General features: G+C 40.9%; 1 protein-coding gene across 1 annotated transcript in view; it reads left to right on the top strand.

Annotated features, from left to right (window-relative positions):
• The window catches only part of samd12 (sterile alpha motif domain containing 12), a 105,925-nt gene that overhangs the window by 32,908 nt on the left and 47,164 nt on the right, over positions 1-25,853 (top strand). The window contains exon 4 of the mRNA XM_083926231.1: positions 11,183-11,323. Coding sequence (XP_083782357.1) covers positions 11,183-11,323 — 141 coding nt within the window. The remainder of the gene's footprint in view (positions 1-11,182; positions 11,324-25,853) is intronic.

Here is a 25,853-nt window from a genome sequence, read left to right as displayed (position 1 = left end):
AGCTGCCTCCCTGCTGGGCTCCTGTAACCTCAGCCAAGGAAATCAATGTTTCCCATCCTCCCTCCAGCCTATACTGCCAAGAAACCTTTTCTTTCCCTCTCTCAATCTTCACCTCCCAGCCCCAACGGAGACGGCGGCGAATTTGACTTTAACACCCAGCTGTCATTAAAAATGCATTAAAGCATATTAAGGCATAATTAGATATTAGTCCCTAATCCGTTGTAATTACAAGGACGAAGCTCTTTTGGAGAGTGGCTTGGCATGAAAAATTAGTTAAACACACAATTTCCAATACCTTAGATGTAATCAGTGCAAAAGGTGTGATGACATAGGTATTCAAAAGCAAGAGGATGGAAGAGGGAAACAAGGGTCAGGCACTATTATGTTATATTTTCTTTCAGAGAAGACCATGGCATGATATAGTGGTCATTCAGAGCCTCTCTACAGGCATAAAAAGACACAATTAGATGCAGCCGTAGGGAGGTGGTGGGTGGGGGGCACTTTTGTAAAATGAGTACAAATGTGTTGGGGCTCACATTTAAAGCATTGGCAATAAACTATACATTGTTAATAATTGCATTGTACATTCATTATTCAGTGTAATAAATGAATGCCCAATTAACAACTTTACATTTTTTAATGTGAAACAAGTAAACCGCTGCTTTTTGTTTCTCAAAATAGCTCACAGCCATAGATAGAGTATGACGGGTCCCTGGAGGCACTAGAACCCTGCACGCACCAACAACTATAGCCATAGCTCAGCCCCAGCCTGTGGTGTTCAGGCCCTAGCCTGGCCCCAGCCCGACAAAGTATAAAAATTTTCACCCAATCCTAAAGAAAAAAAACCCTATTTACTGGTGGTTAACAGCAAATGTGGTTTAATACTAGTCCCAGAATACTGGGGGCAGCAAAACAAACTATTGTTGTTTCAATAAGGAAGCCAGACCTGATTTTATGCTGCACGTGGCATAAAATGCAAAATGCAAAAGTGACAAAATATGGTGACAGACAGACTGACTGACAGGCGGACTGACAGATCTGTTGATGCCTGGCAAAGTACTCAAAACCCACGGCTGGGTTGTAGTAGGACTACAGTAGTGTTCCCCAGGACCACATTTGGCTATGATGACACACACACTGACACACACACACACACACACACACACACACACACACACACACACACACACACACACACACACACACACACACACAGAATCACAAGGATCACAAGGATAACACAATACTAATGTTGCTCTTGCAGCTGCTAATTTGAATTGAATACTGTATATAGGCCCCATTGTCACGGATACCTGATCCAGCTCTTTGAGTCAGTATTGCCCGATTTCAGTGTCTGTATCATTGCATCCCTCTTACAAACAACCCAGAGCATTTCTCCCCTATCCCAGAACGATAAGCAGGTGTAGTCAGACCATACTCCAACACTCACACACACACACACACACACTCACAAAATAGGTCTGGCTATGTGTGGCTACTCTTCCTCCAAAGGTTCAAAGGCTGCTCCTTCTTGATCCATTACTCCCATTACAATATTACAAATGATCCAGTGTCAAAAATGTAGGAAATGTCCATTTTTGTCTACGCATTTTTTATGAACGATAGCCGTCCGTGTCAAGCTCACTGATGAACACATTGCATTTCCTGTGCAGACCCCGGTCCAGGTCAGGTCCTTGCAGACCTCTTCCCCCACACCCCTCCTTACATTGGAGCAAGACAGCTTGACTGAAAGAGACACATAACATTTTGAAATTCTGTAGCTTTGATAAAAACAGAGACAGCAGTGCAGTGTGAATTGGGAATACTCCTTCTACTATCCTTTGGTAAAACAGTTTTTCCTCAGACTGGAACACTCAGATAAATGAATAACCAGCTTCATAATACTCCTTGTTGTAATATGTCTTGACTTTGAATAATTAATAGCCTGTAATATCAATGGTTTAATGAACAGTGGGCTGCATTCAGCAGCTCACACTATACCACTTTAGCTCTTCTAAAGGTCTCTGTTCAATCTTCTCTGGTTGGCGGATCCCTCATCGTCTACTTTGAAGAAAAAACAGCTGTGTGGCTCTGACCGTGAGCTGCCCATCCACTGTAAGGTCTCACGCTGGGTACAAAATGTATATTTGATGAGCTGCGGAACAAGATGAAAGGTAAAAAAAACAATATTTAAAAGAAAGAATAACAGGATGAGGACAACCAGCAACAAAGGCCTAAGCAGCTCTTGAGTGATGACACAATGAACGGCAGGCGCCACAGACTGCTGTCATAAAAGCGCTGCTGTGTAATAGAGGAAGAGGCATATAGTAAGTGAGTGAAAGGGACTAAAATGGCTGCATATCAGCTGAAGAGCCACAAAACAGCTCCACTGGTGGCCATTGTTTTCCAAAAGGGAAATTTGAACAGCTCGCTGCTGATGAGCTGTTTGGGGGACAATTTGATTCGCAGACAGAAGGAATCGTGGTTAATGATGCCATTGGCAAGGCGATTATGTAGCAATGTGTAATATAAAATTAATTACCGCTCTGCCAGTTGCATGTTTTTAAATTTCGTCCCTGCTTTTCCATATGGATAGCTTGGAAATTGATCTTCAGAGACTGTGAATGACATATAGTAGAGCAGTTTCATAAACAAAGTGTAGTTAGGCTCATTATTTAGAACACTTTCACTGCTACACTGATACTGCTGGTGAACAAAAACACACAAAAGATACTGCAATACATTTTTGTCTTTATAACTGTTTCCCAACCACATGCCATAAAGAAATAAGATAAACCTTGGCCTGCAGAGAAGAATGGACTCCTGACATTCAAGTTATTACAGCTCACTAGTGTATTGCCTGTTAAAAATGTACCTGTTCAGAACGGGCTGATTGCTTGGCCTCCAGTACTGCGCTTCCTTTGGTCCTGAGCAAAATACACCTGCCGTAACATAACAACTTGCAAGGTTATTTTCTAAAGTTTCACAGATGCTTGAAATATTTGAGTTTGCCGCAATGTCACATTTACGGTCTCTCTCTCATCATCTGTGATGAAGAGTGAGCTGTAACAGTTAATAAGGGTCCCCTCTCAATAAATACCGTGTACTAAACACACTACTAATAAATACAGCATGACCTGTAGATGTCAAGCTCACTCCTGACTCTGCAATACACCCGACTCATTCCATTTAAGTTAAATTATCTCATGACTTTTCGTGTCTGCAAAAAGGTCTTATTTAAGTGAGTTATGTTTGATCGATAGGTATTTTGCGGCAAGTATGGTCTAACAAAATATGTTACTAGTTTTCTGGAGCTTGAAGGGACTAAAAGTTGATCATCATCATTTATCTTCATCTGCTTGTCCCTGTCGGGGTCGCGGGGGGCTGGAGCCGATCCCAGCTGACATCGGGCGTGAGGCGGGGTCCACCCTGGACAGGACGCCAGTTTATCGCAGGGCACATAGAGACAAACAGAGACAGACAACCATTCACACCTACGGGCAATTTAGAGTCATCAATTGTGGGAGGAAACCGGAGAACCCGGTGAAAACCCATGCAGACAAAGTCTAAAGTCTAAAATATTTCATTGACTTTAACCGTTGTCATTTGAAAGAAGTTCAATTTAGAAGTCTTCCTGGTTTCCGGCCGGGTCCGGCTGGGTCCGGGTCCCAACTTCCCAATAGAAGAAGGGGCCTGTTTGGTTCCGGGTAGTACATTTCCTGTTCCTTTGGGGTTTGAAGTGCAATAGGTCATCTTTGCAGGGTCCTTTTTTAATAAGGATATTTTCCAATATTAACATGTATGTCTTATGATATGGCTAATGTGTGCAAAATCATAAATACTCAAATGATGTTGTGTTCCACTGTTATCTCATCTTTTACATGAGACCAATCCTCATGTACACACAAACACTTTGAGAGCTTATTTCTCAGTTCTCAATAACAATGTCCTTGGAAATATATTAGGCCAAGAATGTATTAGAATTTAAAAACACTATAAAATGGAAATAGATTCAATTAAAATAGAATAAAAAGAGAAATGGGTAAAATTGCAGTCAGTAATGAGAAGCCCCTGTTTCAATATAGGAAATAAAGTGCAGTACAGAGAAACCCATCAATCAAAGAAGTTTAACGATAACATGAACGATAACACAATTATAATTATGCTGACAGTTGATTAAAGATGATCTTGAGTTATCTTTCAGCCATACTTATTTCAAAAGTGAGGGCCATGTTATGCGACGTGTCAGACGACGGCAGACACAGTTGAAGATGACAGGATCACGACATGCTGCTCCAATCACCCGGGTCCTCAGAATGTTTGCGGTACACAACAAGTATATATGAATTGTGCTTTGACAGGGCGTTAGTGCTGTGAAATCACAGCCAGCAGTCCTTCCATAATGACCTCGGAAATTCAAGATGGTGTGTTTAACGCAGGACATCTAGTTGGCTCCGCAGTAAGCCTTACAGTGATTTCAGTAATATATACCGACTCCACGGCGATAGAGTCCCAGCGAGCTGCAGGCTATTAGCTAACCAACAGAGGTGCAGACGCTATAATGATCCCCAAACTGAAATGGATCAGTAGTGGTGAAATCAGCATGAGGCTACTGCTGCTGTGACAAGTGGAGGACTGAGGTGCCTTATTATCTGTGTGCAGATGTGTATTTGTGTCTCTTTCTCTCCCTTTTCTGAATGGCTGGACTAGTTTCATTACTTATAACTTACCCTCTCCTCTCTAGAATCATAACTGGCCTCCTCTACCACAGTCAGGAATAGGATTAGCATTGGATCACAGGTGCTCAGTGGCTGCAGTAGCTCTTTAGCTGCAGGGCTAAAAGCGACTCTGTGACTGAGACAGTCAGTCACCATTTACTTTAAAGACTGCAAGCTGCTCCATATCAAAGTGAATACCAGTTAAGAATCTGCCCAGTGTTGCCACAGTCTGTTTTTTCTTTAATGTCAATGTCAGTTTGTGCAATCCAAACTTATATTTATTTAGAAAGAAGAAAGAAGAAATGTACATATATACAGTGCTCACTCCACTTGTTATTCTGTGCTTGACAAAGTGTAGTGCAGGTAAGAGTGCAGTTTGCCATATGCTGCCCGGTGACATTCATCCCTGGAGGACACACATATGGGCACACAGCTGCGCGGTAGATTTGAGAAATAAGTGTGACTGGTGTGGAAAATTTACCTGAGAAAAAGTAGTCATAAAATACATTTTTTGCACGGTATCACTGGCTCCAAAACATGTCAGGGCTGAAGAGTGATTTTTGAAAGCTAGAGGGAGAGGAGGGTTCATTTTCTGCCTTTATATCCCTCTCCTGACCCTGGGCAGCCCCCACACACAACTTTAAAGTATATGTATGTGTATATGTATGTGTATGTGTATGTGTATGTGTATGTATATGTGTCTGTACAGATGCACTTAAAGCTCCCATTCATCAAAGCTGTGGCTGAATGTGCCAGGCTATAGCTGTAGATTAATCTGCTTCAGCCCAACACTGCGGCTTACCCACCACTCATTAATCTAACTCCCAGGACAATGTGTTTGCGTGTGTACTCACATCAGTGTGATTCTGTAAAGTATGTGTATGTACATGTGTGCCCATATTTGGTTTGGGTGTGAAAATACACTGAGTACAATACAATACTGAAGATGAATTGTTTCATAGTGTTACAGTTTAGCTTCTTGGATATGAATCGGAGGGATGTGCTACAGGTAAGCGCCAGGATCTAGGAAATGGGCGGAGGAGAGACATTTTTTAGAGTTCAGTCAGTGAAAGCAGTAGCAGCTCAGCTTTTTGTTTGGATAGAACAACCCCCTTGTACTGTAGAAAGAGGGGAAGAATAGATTTACCTCATTCCAGGGGGAGCAGAAAAATATAGTAGTCAAGATGGTAACTGAATAGGTAAGTGACAGTGAGGAAGACGGAAGTTGGGAAGGCTTGAGAAAAGGAAGGAGGATGGCGAGGAACACTATTTTGTTATGTGTATGTATGTTAGTTTGTGCGTAGGACAGTAGTTTTCCAAGCACCTGTTTTTATGCACATTTTCAATTCAAGATGTTATGAATTCAAACACATTTTCCTTATACACCATGACATTGTGAGATTCTTCTACTGTTGGAAAATGTGCAGCTCGTTCTGTTACATGGCACCAGAAAGCCCCCAAAATACAGCATGCATTGTTTTTGCAATATTCTCAGTAGGGTTGGGTGATAAGGCCAACATCCTCTATTCAGATATAGTTCATATCTCTGCAACAATAACACAATATAGAATGTTTCCTGGAAACTTCATAAATAAATAATCCATTTGAAATAACACATATTGTGTGTACTCTTGTGTGAATTAAATACTTGACAAATAAAAAGCACTGGGTATTTTCTTTCTATTTTCATTTTAATCAAGAACTTTAAAGCAAAATGACGGTTTCAAGTGATATTATAGGAAAAAAATGTATTTCTAGCTATACAATGACTTTGTTTATATACATGCACACAAATAGTGTTGTGTAAAAATAAAACTGCAGTCTTCAAATGATATTCTCTCAAAATATGTCACCTAAGATCTGAGAAATATGAGTTAGTATATGATTTTTATTATCAATTTAGAAAATGTGATGAGTGTCACAATATCTCAATACATGATTTCATCACAGTACGATTCCATTGATATATGATAAATTATCATATTGAATTATCAGCTCTAATCCCCACTTTGAGTCCAGATGGAGAGGGTCTCCATCTGGACTCAAAGTAGGTATACAAGTAGGTATACAAGGTATACAATGGACAGGAGCTTTGAATTAAATCATTTTAGCAGCAATGAAATACCATGATGTATCAGAGCTACTGGTGCTCAGTTAACAAGAAAAGTTCAAAGTAAAGCTTTAATGTCCCTACAGCCAAATTGGAGTACAGATGGTAGTCTACATGTGGGGGACACCCTGTTGCCTCAACATCTGTGAATGGGCCAATTGTTTTCTAATGGAAAGAAAGACCTCATATATCTGTTTGGGCCACATCTGGTAAACCTCTGACGTGGTGGAAGCAAATTAAACGCTGAAATTAAAGCGGGAACAGTGGCCCTCATTTATCAAACGAAGTAAGGCAGAAAAACGTGCGTACGACCATTTCCACGCAAACTCCGGCATTTATCAATTTGGACGTGAGCGGGATCTACGATCAAATCTCACGTCAGGTCTGAGATCGTGTACGCAAAATTGAGCCTGTGCATTTGCGGTGCAGCAAAACCTGGCTGAAAAAAATGAACAAACCTCAGCTGTCGTTAAGCATAACCAGTCAAATATTAAGAACAGATCAAAACGGATTCTTAAAACGAATTTAAAAAAAAATTATGGTTGGAGCAATTGATTGTACTCATGTGTGTCTGAAGGCACCATCCATGAATGATTACACATTCATCAATCGCCAAAACTACCACTCGATAAATGTACAGGTGATTTGTGATGCCAAGCTATCGCTTTTAAACGGGGTGGCCAGGTGACCGGGGGGAGGGGACAGACGCGGACAGACGCGATTCTATTATATTCTTATATATGTAGCAGCAAAGATAAAGACTGTGAGAAAAGTATACAATTTCCCCCACAATTTTACTTTTCGGACTCAGTTTAACCCTGAACCCCTGAATAAAATCAGTTGGGTCCACAATAAGCCTGTGGATGTTCTCATTTGTCCAGGTCACCGTTATCCCCAAAGCAATTTCAGTCAAAAGCAACTGGACTTGGTTATTTGTCTAGGAAGTGTACGCAACTGAAGTGTAAAGGAAGTGTACACAAATGACCAGGCTGGGACAGAGCCTCTTGGATGAGAGGTGAAACGTCTTCCTAGACAAATAACCAAGTCCAGTTGCTTTGGACTGAAATTGCTTTGGGGATTGGGTCCACAATGGGTCCCAATATTCATTCTGTTAGACTGCAGTCACAGGATCCCCTTCAATCATGGTAGAAGAAAGATGTAATCTTGGTTTGCCCAAATTTCTGCAGAGCATTTCAATGGAAACAGTGCGAGAGAAGGCGAGATAAGAGATTCTGTCTGAATCCTATCAATACTAAACCTAGCTGTAGTGAAAAGTCCACAGAGGAAGTGGAGGAAGTTAAAAAAAAAAAAAGTCAAGTGCACAGTGCAGTGATTAAACACATGTTCAGATCTAGAGGCCTGCCTTAACTTCCCTGCTGTTAAGTGAGGAGTGGACGACAGTGTCACAGTGTCAGCGTAAAATATATGCTTTGGGTCAAGAGTTAATGATTTTCTGCCATATCTTCTTTTCGCCATCGTCTTTTTTTGTGTTGACCTGCCAAATGAACTGAGGCCCACGCTCTATCACGGAGCTGTAGTCCCGTAGAATTAACCATGCAGCAAGCTGACATGATCATGGTCCTTTTCCGATGCCTTTTACAGCTGATTCACTATTTTTCTATTACTACCAGACATTTAACTTCAAGAATCTCTTCCTCTCTTACCCCATTAATTTCCTCTTGACCAATTTCCCCCTCTGTCCTCGTCTCCTCCATTCTCCTCATGGCCATGCTACACTGCTCAGTGTATTAATTGCGGTTTGAAAAATTCCCAGCTGATGCTTGGCGGGATGTCGAAGCCAATGGCTCAGAACTGCAGGGCAAAGAGAGTGAAAGCTTGGACTTCTTACAGAAGCTGTTCCACCCTGCTGACACCGCCTCGCCGACTGGAGGGAGCTGCGCATTGGCACCCACCGCCCTGGACCCGCAGTTTGTACGCCATCATCTTCGAGTTTCTCATATTCCAGTCATCCGCTGTACTCCACCTGCCCACATCAATACACTTCTTGTTTTAAGCTTTTAGGGGATATTGGGCCTGAAGTATTAAAACCTCTACAAGAAAACCTATTTAGTGAATAAAACGTGCAAAATGCTTTTAATAACCAATTCTGAGTCATAACTGGAGGGTTTCATTAGCCCTAATATTCTGTTTGGGTCTCCCGGAGGTCCAGGTCCTGTCTAATGACTCCAAAAAAGAACTTGACAGTGTTGAGTGACTTCTGTACAAAATGGATTTAAATCGTCCCTCAACTGTTGCCATGATGCAGAAGTCCGCTACATAAAATATCTGAAAACTTAGCTTAGCATACAGGCTGTTAACAGAGGTACAAATTGACAATTTGCATGAGATCATGTACCAGACTATTTCCTGAGGTCTCTGGTGGTTGCCTGGTAACTGCTCCTGTTTAATAGTGAAGTTTAGAGGAGCTGATAGATCTTTGGTAGTGCCAGACTTGTCTTCAGTATGTTCAAGTTCTGGTATAGGGGAATATATGTTCTGGGTTGTTTGTATTTTCTTTAAACCAATCACAATCAAATGTCTTTGGCTGCGCTAAGCAGCGATGGCATCCTTGCAAAACAGATAGCGTAATACGGTAAGCCAGACTACCTTTGGATAGAGCCAGGCTAGCTGTTTCCCCCTGTGAACAATCTTTATGCTAAGCTAAGGTAGCTTCGTATTGAATGGACAAGGTCAATCTTCTCGATTAAGTTTCTAATTGACTGCAAACATGAGTAACACCCCCGTGGAGTAAAACATACCTGCACCTTTCTTTTTCTGTGAATGACTTTTTGCAATCACATAATTATTTTTACACAAAGGGCACCAATGAAGTAAAGCCAATGGCAACAAAACATAGGGTGATAAGGAACACTGTTTCAATATCAACATGTGTTTGAATGCTTGTGCTTCAATAAACAATCCCAAGAGCTTTTCTTTCGTCTTATGTTTTGCTTATACAAGTATTAGCAAAGATGATGTGTGAACCATGAACCATTCTATCTCTTGTATCTGCTGTTATTTAAGACATGACTAAAGCAAAGCAAAAGTGAACCTCTGTTGCCATGCCGATCTATCTTTGGTTACAGGAGGAGGTGGTTGGTCAATATTTATAGACTCATAATACAATGTACATGTCAATTTGCACATCTCCCTCTTCTCCCCAACTTCATTAGATTCATCAGTCCTCTTTCCACCTCACTAATCTTTTTCGTAGCATCTCCATTTAATGCTACGAAGGAACTCTCACTTCTGAGCCCTTATGACTACTTTGCTCCCTAGTGTTTATGTAATAGGTACTTTCAGCGACATTTTGCATTGACGCCTCTTAACTGTGTTTGACATTTTACCCCCATTTGGCCGCAGCGCTGAAGAGCGAAGAGCTGCTTTTGTTAAGGCATAAAATTGGCCCAACACAGTCAACGCTATACCGCTAACACTTAAGGGTACCTAGCTTTCCCAACTACTCCCCTCTGTGATGTGGTTGCATAGTGGCAGCGCTGGGCTCACCACGTCCTAACGATTTAAAAAAGATTGTCTAAACAAGTCAAGACACATGAAAGTCTGCCTTTTCTCTCTGCTGTTGTTTTTTTTGTTTTTTTTAAAAGGGGAACTGGATAAGAGCAATAATTTAAAACTGTCAATCTCGCATTAATTGAAAAAATGAAGCTTAATATTTGTTAACTTGTAAAGAGGAGGATAAGAAGGACAGACTACCATGAGCTTATCGGAACTGAGGTTTCCCCTCGGCTTCCAACCAATCAAAGCCAGCTTCTTGCCCGGGGAGTCATCAGGGTGAAGGACCAACCTAACGTCTAGTAATTACCCTGAATTATCATCCTATCTGCTAACTATCACACTGCTTACAAAGAGACTCGTAACAAGCGTTAATAATTCCGACATACTCGACTTGTGTTTTACCAGCAGCCCAAATCCCCCTCATTGGCACTGATTGGATGATTAAATCATGGATTTTAAACAAGGTTTTGTAATTAAGGAAGGAGCTGTGAGGGATTCTTGCTCATGGGACATATAGCACTGATATTTGTGTAAAGCCTGTGCTACGTTTTTTAAGGAATGTGCTTAACATTTAGCTGTGCATAAGAGACAAAAATTTGTTTTTAAAGTCAGAAACGTGTTGCAACCTTGAAAATCTCCCTTGTCATCGCACAATGAACAATTAGTGCGGCTGTAATCTTCTGACCATATTTGTTTGTGTGTGTGTTTCCTCCATGGACATTAATGCTTTATTTATGCATCCTTTTGGAGTGTCTCCAGCTGTGCTTATTAAATCCCCACTGGCGTCCCACTCCTTCTGTCCCTGAACCATTGTGTATTTTTTCCTTTTTCTTCTTAGGGCGGGCTCTGATGAGATTGACAGACAGAAAGCTGGAAAGAATGGGCATCATGCAGGAAGCCCAAAGGCAGCACATCCTGCAGCAGGTCTTGCAGCTGCGTGTCCGGGAGGAAGTCAGGACCCTTCAACTTCTCACACAAGGTAGTACTTTTCAGCGTCCGTTTGAAACTTTAGTCCACCATCAAATATACAAAACTCTGCACACATTTCACCAGGACACGATTCGTCTCATCCGGCCTAATATTTTGCACACACAAGCTTCAAAACACTACAAGAGCACATACTGTATCGGTGTCTCTCCTTAGTAACGATTATTCACAGGGACACTGACTTCTCACATTCTGATAAATATTCAAATCATTTACTGTGCAGTATTTATGTGGATGCCATCTGTAGTCATGGTAATCATTGCATCTTTTAAAGCTAGCAGGAAGTGATGAATCAGAAATGATTATGCAACTTACAGAGTCATGCAGAGATATGCTCCTTCGGAATCTTTTGGTGTAAAGTGATCACAGATGGGTTATTATATATGCTGACTTCTCGATGCAAAAGTCTGTAGTTATGTCTTGCGTTCATTTAGAGCTATCCTGATACTTATATACCTGGTGCACTCTAAAGATCGAGACACACCAGGATTTAAAACTCATTATGCATCTCTTAGTGTTATATGATTATGCATCATTGGTTCATTCATCATTATTATAATGCATTAACATATAAGCAATATTTAAATGCTATTTTAACTTCTTTCTACTCCAGTAGTCTGTGTTTATCTTTAACCATGCATCAGACTTAAGAAATTTCTTATATGTTTTATTTTTTAACTCTTTGTAAAGTAATATCCATTCCTGTTAACGGCGGCATGCACAGGTAAACACTGGGTGGTGCTATAGCACCTGCTCTTTGCCCTCGGGCCAAGCAAGTGCCCTTTTGAAAGTTCGTTTTTTTTTGGGGGGGGGGGGCGGGGTTAAACAGTGTATGTGGCCTTTGCTGACATGATCATCTATAAATGCTCGACGAAAAGCGTGTGATAATAATGCCCCAATTTATATGCCCCCCCCCCCCCCCCCCCCCCTTCCTCCTCCTCCTCTGCACACACCTCTCTTCCTTTGTCAACGTGAACGCGCAGAGCGGACACAAGCGGGGGCGCGTTGCAGCAGCAGTGCACAGCTGCAGCCCACACACACCTCCTCCCCTGTCCCACCAGCCACGCAACACATAGATGAATTGAGTTGAGTGTATGGTTTGCCTCCCAAGCCTCAGTCGTCAAGCTATAACTTGCATTTTTTTTGTCTCTGTTGTTAAGTAGCCTGTCTCATACAGCGCCACCCAGATGAGGATAAATTAGCCCACTGCCCACCTTCTTAACAAGCTAGACGCTGGCCCATATCATTAATAGATATGATGTGATGAACACCACACAACTAATGTCGGTAGAGTTTGTAATTGATAGAGCATATAAATCTATCAAGTTAACATTAGGCTACTTAATTGAAACTTGCAGTATTTTATTTGCTAAATGACAAACAGGCTATTCCCAATACACTACAGAAAAAGTAGCCTTGTGCCTTGTTGTAATATGACCAAGCAGACTTATTTGTACTGTTGGTCTCTTTTTATTTGCAGCATAATGCCTAGAAAGGAGAGGATAGAAAAGGGAAAAGAAAGGGAGCTACAGCAGGCAGCACAGGGGGGAGCAGCTCTATGCTCTCCTGGATAAAAACATCCACCAGCAACAAGGAGGAAGAGGAAGACTAAGATGAAAGGTCAGAGTCAAGTCCAGAGTCATGCTAACTGTTTAGGGCCTTTAAAAGATCCGATTTTAAAGTTGAACTGTTCCTCTAATCTTACTGAAGTACTTTGCAACCAGTACACTGGTCGATCATTTACAGAGAATGATTCATCAATGCCATAGTCTAATTAAAAGATCAAGTAATTTTATTAAGATATTGACAAATAAATATGCTATTACATTCAACATGTGTCCGTAATGTTTTTTTTTTTTTTTCTTTTTAAATCTTTCACTGCTATGATAAGGCAGCCAGCAGTTCCACATGGTGCACAAAGTGCCCTCCTTTTTCACTGAGCACCTGTCCCTCAAAATGTCTGTGCACGGCACTGCCTATTAAATAAATGAAGTAGAGGAAGAAGTACAATATTTCCCTATAAAATGTAGTGGAGTAGAAGAAAATATGGTATAAAATGGAAACATCCAAGTACCTCAAACTTTACTGAAGTGTTGTACGTGAGTAAATCTAGCCTGTGAATATTCTCATTCATCCAGGTCGTCGTTATCCTCAAAGCATTTTCAGTCTACAGCAACTGGACTTGGTTATTTGTCTAGGAAGACGTTTCACCTCTCATCCAAGAGGCTTCATCAGTTCATGTACACATCTGACCAGGACCAGTCCAAGCCTGGTAACTTGGATTATTTTGATGCTTTCCACCGCTTTCAAGAAGTAAACATCCATACAAGACATTTTTCTTTATATTCACACAATTACCATATACTCATCAAACTGATTAACATAAGTACCTCTGTTGAATTTGACCTTTATCAAAAGACACATGTAATGGGCTCCAACATCATTAACATTTCCTCTATTAACTTTGCGGTATATCATTTACATCATTTGCATCAACACATTTGTTGTTTGTTGCACAAAGGATCACCATCACCCTTCCTTTATCATATTTTCCTATATGCACAGTATAACCCTGCAGTTTATCACTTTAACCTCATGCTATTGATGTATACTCAACACAATTGTCACTTTGCACAATGCATCCTCTGTAGCATGTTTCATAACAACTGCCATGCCGCTGTTGTTTTCCATCCTCTCCACGCTCTCTCCATTTCACCCTGTGATTCTCAGCTTCCCATGTCTCTTCCTTAGCAATTCTAGCACCCGCCTTCCTTCATCAATGCTACCAACAGCACCCTTCTGCCCATAGACTCTCAAGCAGGGCTTTGCCGCAGGGGCTGAGAAACAAATTCTAGGGATCTTTGTCACTCTGCGAAATTCTTTGAAAACATTTGGAGTGTAATAAAGCAGCTTCCATCCCCTGCTGCTGTTTTGGTCCCCGAGCAAAGTGGAAAATAGAAAGAGAAGGAGAATTCAAGGAAGAGTTTAGCTGAGTGATGACACTTTGCTAAGGGCTACTCTCAGCCTCCCATCCCCTCCCTCCTCATGCTTTCTCTCTCATCTTCGCTACACTTTTCCTCCTCTCCTCTCTACTTCTCTCCTCTGTATTGATGTTATGGAAAGCGACAGCCCACCTTGCCTTGGCAGGGATAGGCCGCTGTCCTCAGCAGGAAGCAGAAAGGACAGAGAAGACTGAAATAATGGTGGAAGTAGAGGATGTGTAAATGTAAATGAGAAGGAGGAAAGTCTATTTTTTATGTTTTTAATTGAGAAAATTGATATATGCTGTTTTACATGACATCAAATATATTTAACTCCCAAGAACCATCACATGAAGTAATAACAAATTAGTATAAGTGAGGATACGGTGTTAAAAGGAATTGTATTCATAAAAACTAATTGTTGTATGTTTTTTCTAGTATTTATTTGGGCTCAGGAGGAAGAGTCTTCCACTCATCTGAATAAAATGATAAATACTGAGCATTTTCTGATTTTATTAAGAACACAATCTGCAAGGATCAGAAGACTATAAAGCCTTGGCTAAATGGCGTAAATATTGCCATAACGCAGTTCGGCAGCTGGTTTTTCAACATTTTTATATCCTTTTGGTGATATATATAATGTCATATCTCCAAGTGTCACGTCCAGCTGATGGAATGGTGAGATTGTGGAACAGTGAGAAAAAGAGGAGAAGGAAACAGAAGTATTTTAAGTCTCCTAAGCTGTCGCTTCTAGAGATGCTTTTGGCTCAGGGTGAAAAATTGGGAGGTAGAGAAGATTGGGGAAGTATTTCCAGGGCCATGGCACACTTCCCGGAGCTGTTGCTAGAGGCAAATGCAGTTGTAACCAGCAGGAAGCCGAGCTAGAGAGGGAAAGAGAAATGAAGTGAGAAGGTGCCAGGGAGTGGTGATGAGATGATGAAGAGAAAAGGACGAAGGAGGAATGTTGAGAAGAGTGGGAAGAGAGGGAGACAGTACTGTAGGTGTCAAGAAGGTAAGATGAGAAAGAAAAGTAGAGAGAGGTGTTGAGAAGATGGAGAACATGGAAAGTGGAGTGTGAGAAAGAGAGGAGGTGAGAAAAGGAAACCCTCTGAGATCTGATGGAAGACAAATGCAGCCACAAAATATTTGGAGATTAATTATTTATATGTGTAAATATCTCTAAACCCAACACTTCCTGTAGATATCTCACACTAAAAGGCTCTCATGCTTTTATGCCATTGGAGCTGCTGGAAGACGTTAAATGTGAAACTTATGGACAGGAAGTGTTCAGTTTCATTGACTCTTTGTCTTTTAACAGTGTTCGAAAAAATGGCGACATATAAATGACTGGAAATAATCTGAAAGAGAACCTCAGAGCAGCGAAGTGGTGAATATGATAGAAATATGTTGTGACACTGATGTAAGTAGTGTTGTGAAAATGTAGATTATTCTTAATGTATCAACACAGCAAGTAAATATTAGCTTGCAGTGAGCAAGGTAAAGGCCCCAGGTACTATTTTAAATCAACGGCAGAGCAGAGAGAGAGGTGTAACATCTAGATAGAAAAAAAACAAGAGGTGAGGGTTAAAAAAAAAGTTACCCTTGTTCAAACTGGATGTGCATCGGGTGTGGAAATTTAAAATTGTAAATGATATGTACAAATGATGTATTGCACTTAAGGTTGGGTTAAAAAGTTCTATGTCCTCTGGTAAGAATGACCTCCTGAGCGGAGTCTTTGCCTGGAGATGCTCCTCTTCTCAACCAGCGTTTCACGGAGAGGGTGGGTGGGTGCGGTGGGTGGTGTCTGTATCGAAAGACAAACCTAATACAGCTCGAGAGACAGAGAGACATCCACTATCTATAAAGAGAGAGGGTGCAGGAGCGAGCAGGGTACATAATAGAGGAAAAGGCAAGAGAGCGAGAGAGGTGCTGTAATTACTGCAGTGTACCCAGACAGAATTAGCTAGACGGACAGTGATTAACCTTTAAGGCTTGCTGGGCCATGGGAGGGAAATAATTAGATTTCCCCCCCCTCTCTCTCTCTCTCTTTCTCTGGGGGACGGCCAAGAGTAGAGGCTCATCGCTTATTGCTTACAGTCAACAGAGACGGAGTGGGGTACTCCAAATAGAAAGTGATATCCAAACAACAGTAGCCTCGGAGTGTTGAGTGGACATCCTGATAGTGTCACTTTGGACTCAGTGCAGGGTGCAAAGTGGGGGTACTTAGTTCCATCATTCCTGTCACTACTTAGTGGTGACAGAAGTACCCCACCTGTCTTGCTTACTTTCTCAACTATGCACACTTTGGCTAATGTCTGCATATAGTGTGCATGCTTCTTAAACTGACAGAAGATACAAAAAGTATTCAATGCAGTCCCGTCCCGCGTATGGTGCATTTGAACATTTCTGCAGACTGGGGTCCCTAAACAGGTCCAACTGGAATATGACTGGAGAGCTGAAACTGAGGGGATGTTAGTCCCGGCAGTTTTTTCTCTCTGTAGAAAATGAGCTGTTGTGACCTCTGAGATAATGGCAGCCTCATGAACCTTTACGACGACAAACTAGAGCTCTAGGGCATTCAACAAACATCTTCATTCTAGATTTACAACGGAGCCGACCACAGCCTCTGACAGACACTCAGCAGGCAGAACGTTGAGAGGTTAAGGTTAACGGGCGGCCGTGGCTCAGGAGCTAGAGCGAGTCATTCACTCCGCTGAAGATCAGCAGTTCAATCTCCTCCAGTACGCATGTTGAGGGCAGTCCTGTCTAAATGATTATATAAGATCCTGATTGATACCGAGTGTATGACTGTGTGGCAAGTACTGTTAAAGCCTCTTGAGTGGTTGGAAGATTAGAAAAGTGCTATAGAAGTACAAATTTACCATCCACTATTTATTCAGACCTGCTCCATTCCCCCCCTGATTACATCAGTGTCCCACATGGGCCACCCAGTCAAAAGAGTCTGGCTAGCCAACTGCAGAGTGTTGTTGTCTTTGTTTGAAGCCTACTGACCTGTTAAGAAGATGTTATATATTATAACTGGACCAGATTTCACCACATCAATAGTGCTGTTACTGCACGTAGTATCTTCATAATCATGGGCTTCGTAAATGTACCAAGCAAAACACAAAGCCTAACTTGCCTGCTAGTGCTTAGAAGCTTAAAGATCCCATATTGTGCTCATTTCAAGATGCATACTTCTATCTTTGATTGACATGCTTTAATGTTAAAAAAATATATATTTTTTCTCATCCTTTCTGTCTGAATGTACCTGTGTTCACCCTCTGTCTAAAAATGCCTTGTTTTAGCTCCTGTCTCTTTATGACCCCCCACCTGGAAGAGCCCAGTCTGCACTGATTGGTCAGCATTTCTGGGTCTTCCCTGTCTGTCTCTTGGCATTTCTGCACCATTATTGCAGCACGGGAATGACTGTAACGGCACTGTAGAGACACTTTTTACACATGTTTTATTATATGAAATACACGTGAGACATGCACTAAATTCATATTGCATTTACACACACACACATTCAATGGAGGTATTATTTTACTCTGCTTGGTACATAGAGAAACATCATAGCTGTCAGGTGAAAACAGTTTTCAGACATCAAATGAAAATACAATCGAATGTAAAATTGTTCTCTACAATGGTGAAATGTGTTTTTCCATCTTTAATTTTCCACTTTCTGTGGAAATGAAAAAACAAATAGCATTGTGTTATTGTCCGATTATCACTTGTATGTCAAACTGACATCCTAAAAGTTTCCTAAAGTCATCAGAAAAGAAGCACGTCCTCCTTTTGCTGACGTTAAAATGTGACAATGGACAAAACTGGAGTGCTGCAGCTTTCCGTCTAAAATATCGTACTGTATTAAAAGCCTTAAAACATCATATGAGGCTTAATAAAACCTTTTCTTCACAGTAAATGGTAAGAAGGTTTTTTTTTATTTAAAAGCTCTTTTCAAGTATACAGCCGTGCTTCAAAAGGAAGGAAATGAAAAGAAAAGATAATCAACAGAAAAAAAAAAGCTTTCATAAAATGTCAACACGTTAAAAAAAACACAATTGAAATATGAAAAGGCAGGACATTTAATAAAAGATCACCACAAAGAAGAAATAGATGATTTATAACATGTTACAGGTTTAAGTCTCTTGTCTTGTTTTGTCTTGTAAATGTCTGTGTCTGAGACAGATATGCTCATTGTACAGTTTATATTTATATAACTTTAATATGTGTATCCATAGAAACAAAGGAATATCTTTCTGCACCTGACACAATCTTCAGACGGCCGGATGCTAAGCATTATTCTCTCTTGTGGTGAATTAAAGTGAGTTATGGCTTCATATTAACCCCTCTGATGGCTCAGAAAGTCAGACTTTGAGACGATGGAGGAGAGGAAATGCGAACGTTGTGACTAATTAGGTTGTTTTCCTGATAATGGCATTTAACCATTCAAATAATAATCACCTCAAATACAAAGATTGGAAGCTTTTAAGCCTTCGTTCACACAACAAAAATGTCATTTTACTCTTCTTCTGTATTCAATTTCATGCCTATATAAATATTTCGGAGTTTTCAATAACAGTCCTATGCCAGTAAACATGCTATTACTGGCTTGTGAAATCATCAGTCTTAAAAGAAACTTGAATTACACAGCTGACAGAACTCTATGAAAGTGGTTTTCTGAGTACACAGCACTAATCTGTGACTGTAGACACAGGCTCGCTGTTTATGCTCCATTTACTGTAACAGAGTCTCATTTAAAGGAGAAAACGGAGACAACTTTGAAAGAAATTAGACACAGATGCTTTACAGTTTCCCTTCATTTTGTACATTAGTGCCTGTTATTTTGTACCAGAATTATAACATTTGTTTAAAGTTTGTTCGCTTCTTTCCATGTATTACTTTTATTATATTTTCTAAATCTTTAAGAGGTACCTTTCATCTAAATTCTTAATTAATTATTCATGCTGCCACCAATCAATCATAGAAACTATAAAATCAAACATTAAAACATGTAACAAATAATTCCAGTCTACTTTGAGCTCCTACTGTGTTTTTCATTGTGTAGGTGTTGTTCAAGATTAAAATATGCCTCCAAATAACAAGCGCTGCAGTCATTTTTCTAAGCATAAGTCTCAGACACAATAGTCTAAATTTCTTAGTCAGGTCCCAGGGTGAAAAAGTTCAAAACTGCTTTTGTAGAGAACTGTGGCCCTGAGGCTGTAAGTGAAAGAAGCTTTCCTGTTGTGCTTTAGTAGACCTCGCTTCCTTTGCTCCGGGCTCCTTAATGAATTATCTCTCTCCGCTTCATGGCTTCATAAAGGAAATCTCTTCAGTCAGAGAGCTTCACTGAACAGGATGTCCTCCTCTGTCTTTTTTCCATGGTTCTAAACTACTTCAACATGTGTCAGTTCGCAGACATGAAGATCTCGAGTGACTATAGAGAAACTTGACCCAGCTTAGTACAAATAAAGGCAAGAATCCACCAATCCGTAAAATACGTGGTGAATACGGCAGCAACTGTGGACTTACAACAGCATCAAATGTTCTAAATAACAGGTGAAAATTACAACAACAAATCTTTACTAAGTAGTTCATAGAGGTCAGGGGTAAAAATCTATAATGTCAATACTCCACAAAGACATCATAACCAATAAATAACAGAGGCATTTATGCGTTTTCCCTCATTAAGAAAATTAAGCTAAATCACCATAACAACGTTTAACGAGGTGTTACATTCAAGACCGATGGCCCACTGTGCTCGTAAGGACCAGAGTTATCGATATGTCGACTGATGGAGAGAGACACCCATTAGTTCATGAGCAAGCCTTCCGTGAACAGTGGGCCTGGCAGGGGTTAAACTATTGAAACACACTGTATTGTTTATGAGCTGTTGAATTCAGCTGAAAGCAGAATTAATGCTCTTTAACCAGTGTGGAAGTCCAACAGCAAACGTTTTCTGAGCAAAAAGTGTGTCCTGTCAGCCGTCATTGGTGAAAAGCGTATCTTTAAGACTTCATTGAATCCATTCACTAAAGACCTGAGGAGCCGAGGGTGACTCCTGTCCTTCCTTTGGGCTTTTTCAGTGAATTAGATGTCTTGCCCCAGTGTGGTGGGGAGCTGAGAGCTCTCATTATCCAAGCTCCCTCCTCAGGACCCTGCCCTCTGTGGAGGCACTTCCTCCTTAAACCTCCCTTGACTCCATACATCCACCCTCCCCTCTATCTCCTCTCTTTCTCTCCCTCTCTTTCCCTTGCTGCAAGCGAAGGTCAAATTAATTCTTTTTCATAATTTCCTGTCAGCGAGATTCCTCCCTCAGAGTCTCCATCTATGGCTCAGTGCCTGAACGATGTGATTAAGGTGAAGATGAAGTGAATACCTGTGTCTGAAAAAGTGAATTATGTTTTTTTTTCCTTATCCATATAGATAGATAAGGGGTATGGTAATATCACATTTAATAAAGTTTCCCACAGTTTCACTTTTGCTCTTCTTTAATAAATGAATACAATGTGGATGCCGTGGGTGACACGCCACATTAGGCGCTAATATGGGCCCAGACTTACAAAGGAAAGGGCTTCACTGCTGACGACACAGTGTGCCCTAACCTGCTCATTAATGCCGTAGATCAATGAGGGGCTGAAAGCTTAGACGCAGACATCCACAACTGCACACCTTAGATGGCGATAATGTTATGAAATACAGAGTAATTGCATCCCCTGTTGTGAAAGCAAAGGTTCCTTTCATTAAGGCATGAATCGAAACTGGCCCTGATAATGGAGTAGAGCAGACACCCCATAGCTGGTATGGCATTCATGCAATCAGTAAATGGAGTCCAGTTGTATTTTGAATGAGATGTGAGGGAGAAAGGAAGGAAGGAAGGAGAAAGAAAATGAGCATAACTAATGCGGCATATTGAAAATAATCCCCCCCTTCCCTAAAAAATACTTTTTTTTATAACCTCAAGCTATAATTCTCCTTGACATGTAGTGAAGGCTCCCTGCTCAGAGCCCCCAATTACAGACTTTCACTCCCGAGCATTTCACACTGGACTGCCATTCGTCGGCCATTTTCTTTTTTCTGCGGGGAAAAAAAAAAGCAGAGAGGGAGTTGAGCTACGTCAAGGTTAGGCGAAGCACATTTCATCTAGTTTTATCCAGGGAGAAGCAGAGAGATGCATGAATACAGCAAACCCACCCCTACCTCCTACTCTGGCTCTCAAGGACACTAGAGCAGAATGCAGCAGAGTATGAACAATATGTGCAGATCTCTTAATGAAGCTGGAGGAAAGAGGGCACCGCCAGAATTAAATATATATATATACAGTATATATATATATATATATATATATATATATATATATATTTGAGGGAACCGAAAGATGGGGAGAAAATAGAAGATAGATAAACAGAGAGGCTGAGGAAGAAAATGTGCACAGGTGAAATAGCTCGAGGCACCGCACCGCCATTTGAGCCATATGTGATATGTTGTGTGCGCTCAGTGTTCTGGCCTCTGACCCATGGCAGGGGAAAACAGATTGCTTTGACAGGTCCACTGACATCACATGAGATGTTCTGCTCTTTTGCCAGTGGCTCCGGAGAGTCCTTGGTTGCCAGATGCACAGTAGGGTTTAAGGCATTACTGTAGCTTGTGCCCTGTAATGTGAAATAATAAAGGGAAATTTGCAGAAGGCTTAGCCGTCAATACACTGTTTGTATAGATGTGATCTTGCGCCACAAAGGGCAAGTCTCAGCAGAGCCTGAGTCCCGTCAGTCATGTAAACTTAATGAAGTTCATACATCTTGCAGAAATGAACCGTGAATGGTGTGTTGGTGGGAAGTCACAACCTGAACTCTATATAACCAAATTGACCCCGCTGGTCGATGAAACCCCATCGCTCAGTAGTTCTCTCTTTTATGCCTTTTTAAACCAGAAGCTGCGGGTAAGGTTTCACTGCGCAGAGCCGCATTCATTAGTTTCTAGTGATATGAGAAGCCATTAAAAAGTCATTGTATCGGTCGCCTGGCAGCGCGGCTGGTTCCACTCAGTCTGCTGCTGTCTCCAGCCTCCCTGACCACCTCCGGACATCCAGGAGCCCAGACAGCGTGGACAGAGCAGACTCCTGAGCACACGCCTTCAGCTTCCCAGCATTCGCTCATGATCTTACCAACCTGAATCAATAACTATAGGACACTTACTGTACTGTACTCTGAGACCAGCCATTACCCCATAAACATTCCTGGGCACTGGCTCCAGAAGTGCTCTACGTACATGTAATGGAGAACAGAAAAAATGGCACTCATGGAGTTGTTTTGCCCACCTATCATTGTCAGGACAACCATTCTGCAGTTTTTGAGGAAATATGGTGGTAGACTTATTAGTTGATGCATTACAGCAGAATCCATTTTATTAGATAATATTGTTGTCTGGTACTTCACTTGAGATAACTTATTAATAAGATAGTGCCACAGTTGCCACGAAGGTTGCCAGCTTACTCTGTGCTTCGAACACAATTGCATTACAGTTTAATTTGTTTGAGTCAATTAGGGATTTTGCAAATACAAACTGAGAAAGAGTGTTGCGTTAAATTACTCAAATGGGGCTTTCATGGAGGAGCAGAATTACAAAGATTAAATGTATTAATTGGCCTGAATTTATAGTTTGCACAAAATAGTTATGGCATTTACGCAGCAGTGGCAAAGGCACGATACATCGGCTTCCTGTCTTGTCAGTCCCCTTTTCTGTTGACATTTATAATAGCCTTTAAACTAGCCTATAAATAAAAACGCAAACATACAGGTTTCAGTTTATCTCGAGTGTAAACACATAGAGTATTTGAACTTCAGTGCAGCAGTGCTTGAAGGAGAGCACTTCTTTACATCTGAAATTTTGTAACTGCACTGAAAATGTTTCTGCAGGTATAATCACAATCTAATTAAAGTTCAATATTCGAGTGCTTAAGACTCATTCCTGTGCGAGTTATTGCTGTATGTCCGTGGGCATAGAGCAGACCTATCCAGCTAAACCAGGAGGAAGAGTGACAGATATAAACAGAATATGTCTTCACTGAATCCAAAGACGAACATAAAGGAGAGCAAGAGAAAAGCATTGAGTGAAAAAGAGAGAGGGATACCAAGGACATTTTGAGAGAAATGGGGTGCAACGAGTAGGTACATAAAAGGAAATGATGTATATTATACCAGTACGGGATCATGGTTTGTGTATCGAGGATTTATGGTGTACTTAGCAACAGCACAGCACCACACCTGATCATCCATTATTATTGTAACATCTCTCACTTTGGGGGCAGACATGATTGATGGGAAGCTTTTAATGACTTTGGCTTGAAATTGGTATGACCACAAAAGTGACACGCAGTATTTAAAAAAGGCTGTGTTTGCCAGTGGGCATTGTCTGAAAAGCACACAGTCATTTGTCAACTGATTACAGATCAAAATTGATTAAGTGTACACATGAAGAATTCTAAGTATTTAACAATTGGAATACAATCATAAGAAAATAAGAAAGTTTCTTGTTTTCCCTGTTTAAGTCTTCTTAAATGTACATTTTCTGTCCAAATATACATTATGTCCAACTTTACCTAGTGTAATGTACATGTTTTTGGACAAAAGCTTCAAAGTACTCCGTGCCCTAATTACTTTCTAAAAGGTCAAATTCTAAGCAAACGGTCCATTGCTGTTGCACCCATGGAGTACTTCTACTCTGATTAATGTGATTGTTCTCTTGTACTCTCTAATAGTCCTCCCCTCTCACAAACACCGAAAAGGCATACAGTACATGTCAGCGATTCAAAACACAATTTGAAAAAAGAAGAAAGAAAAGAAAATCCTATTCAAGGCTTGTATAAAACCACTGATTAACCCACCCCACATCACTTGTAATTGGTCCCATTAGTCTTTTTATGCCTGATTGCCTGCCAAAATGTCAGCCTATCTATTTCCCTCCTGTCATATATTTCTTTTTCCCCCTGAACTGTCAGTAATTAAAAGTGATTGTGTCGGTGGCAATTGGGAGACTTTAGAAACATAAAAACTTTGTGGTGTTTGTTTTGAACTAGTGATGAAGTTCTGGGGGGGGGTGGTGCTTGTTATCGTAAAGCACACCCTCAGCGCAGGTACTCATTCCTGCACTTTGGGCAGCACTGTGCCCGCTGTGTGTTGGGTCATGATGGAAGCAATTAAACATGACAGAAAAATAACACCATCTCCGGAATGACTCAACATTTTATTGACCCAGGTGGAATTGGCCTCTCAGTAAAGCATACTGAGTCTGCAACTAAATATACAGCAGTATACACAACAAGTTATAATTACAAATCAAAAAAAGCTAAATTTGATAAGGCAAAGAGGATGGTATCCGTTGCAGGTTGTAAACTAAAATTTCATGCACACTTAGCATAACTACATTAGCATTTAGCTCAAAACACCACTGTGCTTAGTTACAGCCTCACAGAGCAGCTAGCATGGCTGTAGACTCTTGCTTATAATTCTTAGATATACATAATGTTTTGCCTAATTTATACCCTGACAGGTGCGTGGCGTACTGTATATTAATAAAGACATGGCAGCAACATTTGCTATCTACTTCACAGGTTGTGCTTTTATCGGTTATTCATGAGGGTAAGCTAAGGTGGCTTCTAGTAGCAGTCTTAGCAGCTAGTAAAGCATCCCCTGTGAAAGTTAGCTGTTTTTAAAAAAAAGCTTTATTCCCCAAATGCATTTGAGACAGCATTAGTTTAAGCTTTGGGTTTTAAACAGAATTAATTGTAACTGAGCTTAGCTTTTTATCCACAACACCACCACAGGACCTCGAGCTTCAGAGGCTTTCTAACTTTTATTTTAATTACTTAATAAATATTTAGAGGCAAGGAGCTGCCAGAAGGATGAAATATAAATGAGGCTTTTTTTTGTAAATAGCTTGTGATATAATTCTCTGAACATAGCCATTTTTTTTGCTCTGTGTTTATGATTCTTGTTAGTGTCTGCATGTGTATGAGGTGCCGTCCATGTGCTGTACACACACTTGCACACAATCAGCGTCTACCCGCTAAGCTCCCTTTAGAACAGGTACCATTTTTTCTTTTAACGTTCCCATGCCTCTTACCCATGTGTGCATGCTTCAGGAGAGGAGCTTTTGGCTGGACTTGCCCTCCATTAAAGATTTAGCTTGTTCACAGAGGGGAGTTATTAGAGGCAGGGGCCCCAGCTCCTCAGGAAGAAGTTTCACATCAGGACCAGTTTGTTGCATTGTCAGAAGATGAAAGCCAGTTTGTTGAAAGGTCTTTTTGCTGTTCCACATGATTGATCTTCCTCCACCCCTTCACCCCCACCCCTCTTTCATACGCCAGCTATGAATGCCTAGCTGGTCTCCTTGTCTCTCCTTCTCTCTCCGGATTCTCTTTTCACTGCTAGTTTGTGCCTGTGTTGTCTATTTACATGTCAATGTCTCATGTATTTCATTGTCTCTCAACAATCGTCACTTTAATCCTCCCACATTGTGCTCTTTCATTATTACAACAGC

This window comes from Echiichthys vipera (assembly GCF_963691815.1).
Source record: "Echiichthys vipera genome assembly, chromosome: 13".
In the NCBI taxonomy this organism is placed as follows: Eukaryota; Metazoa; Chordata; class Actinopteri; order Perciformes; family Trachinidae; genus Echiichthys; species Echiichthys vipera.
Note: the sequence above shows the minus strand (reverse complement) of the source record. Positions and strands in the feature narration are given on the sequence as shown.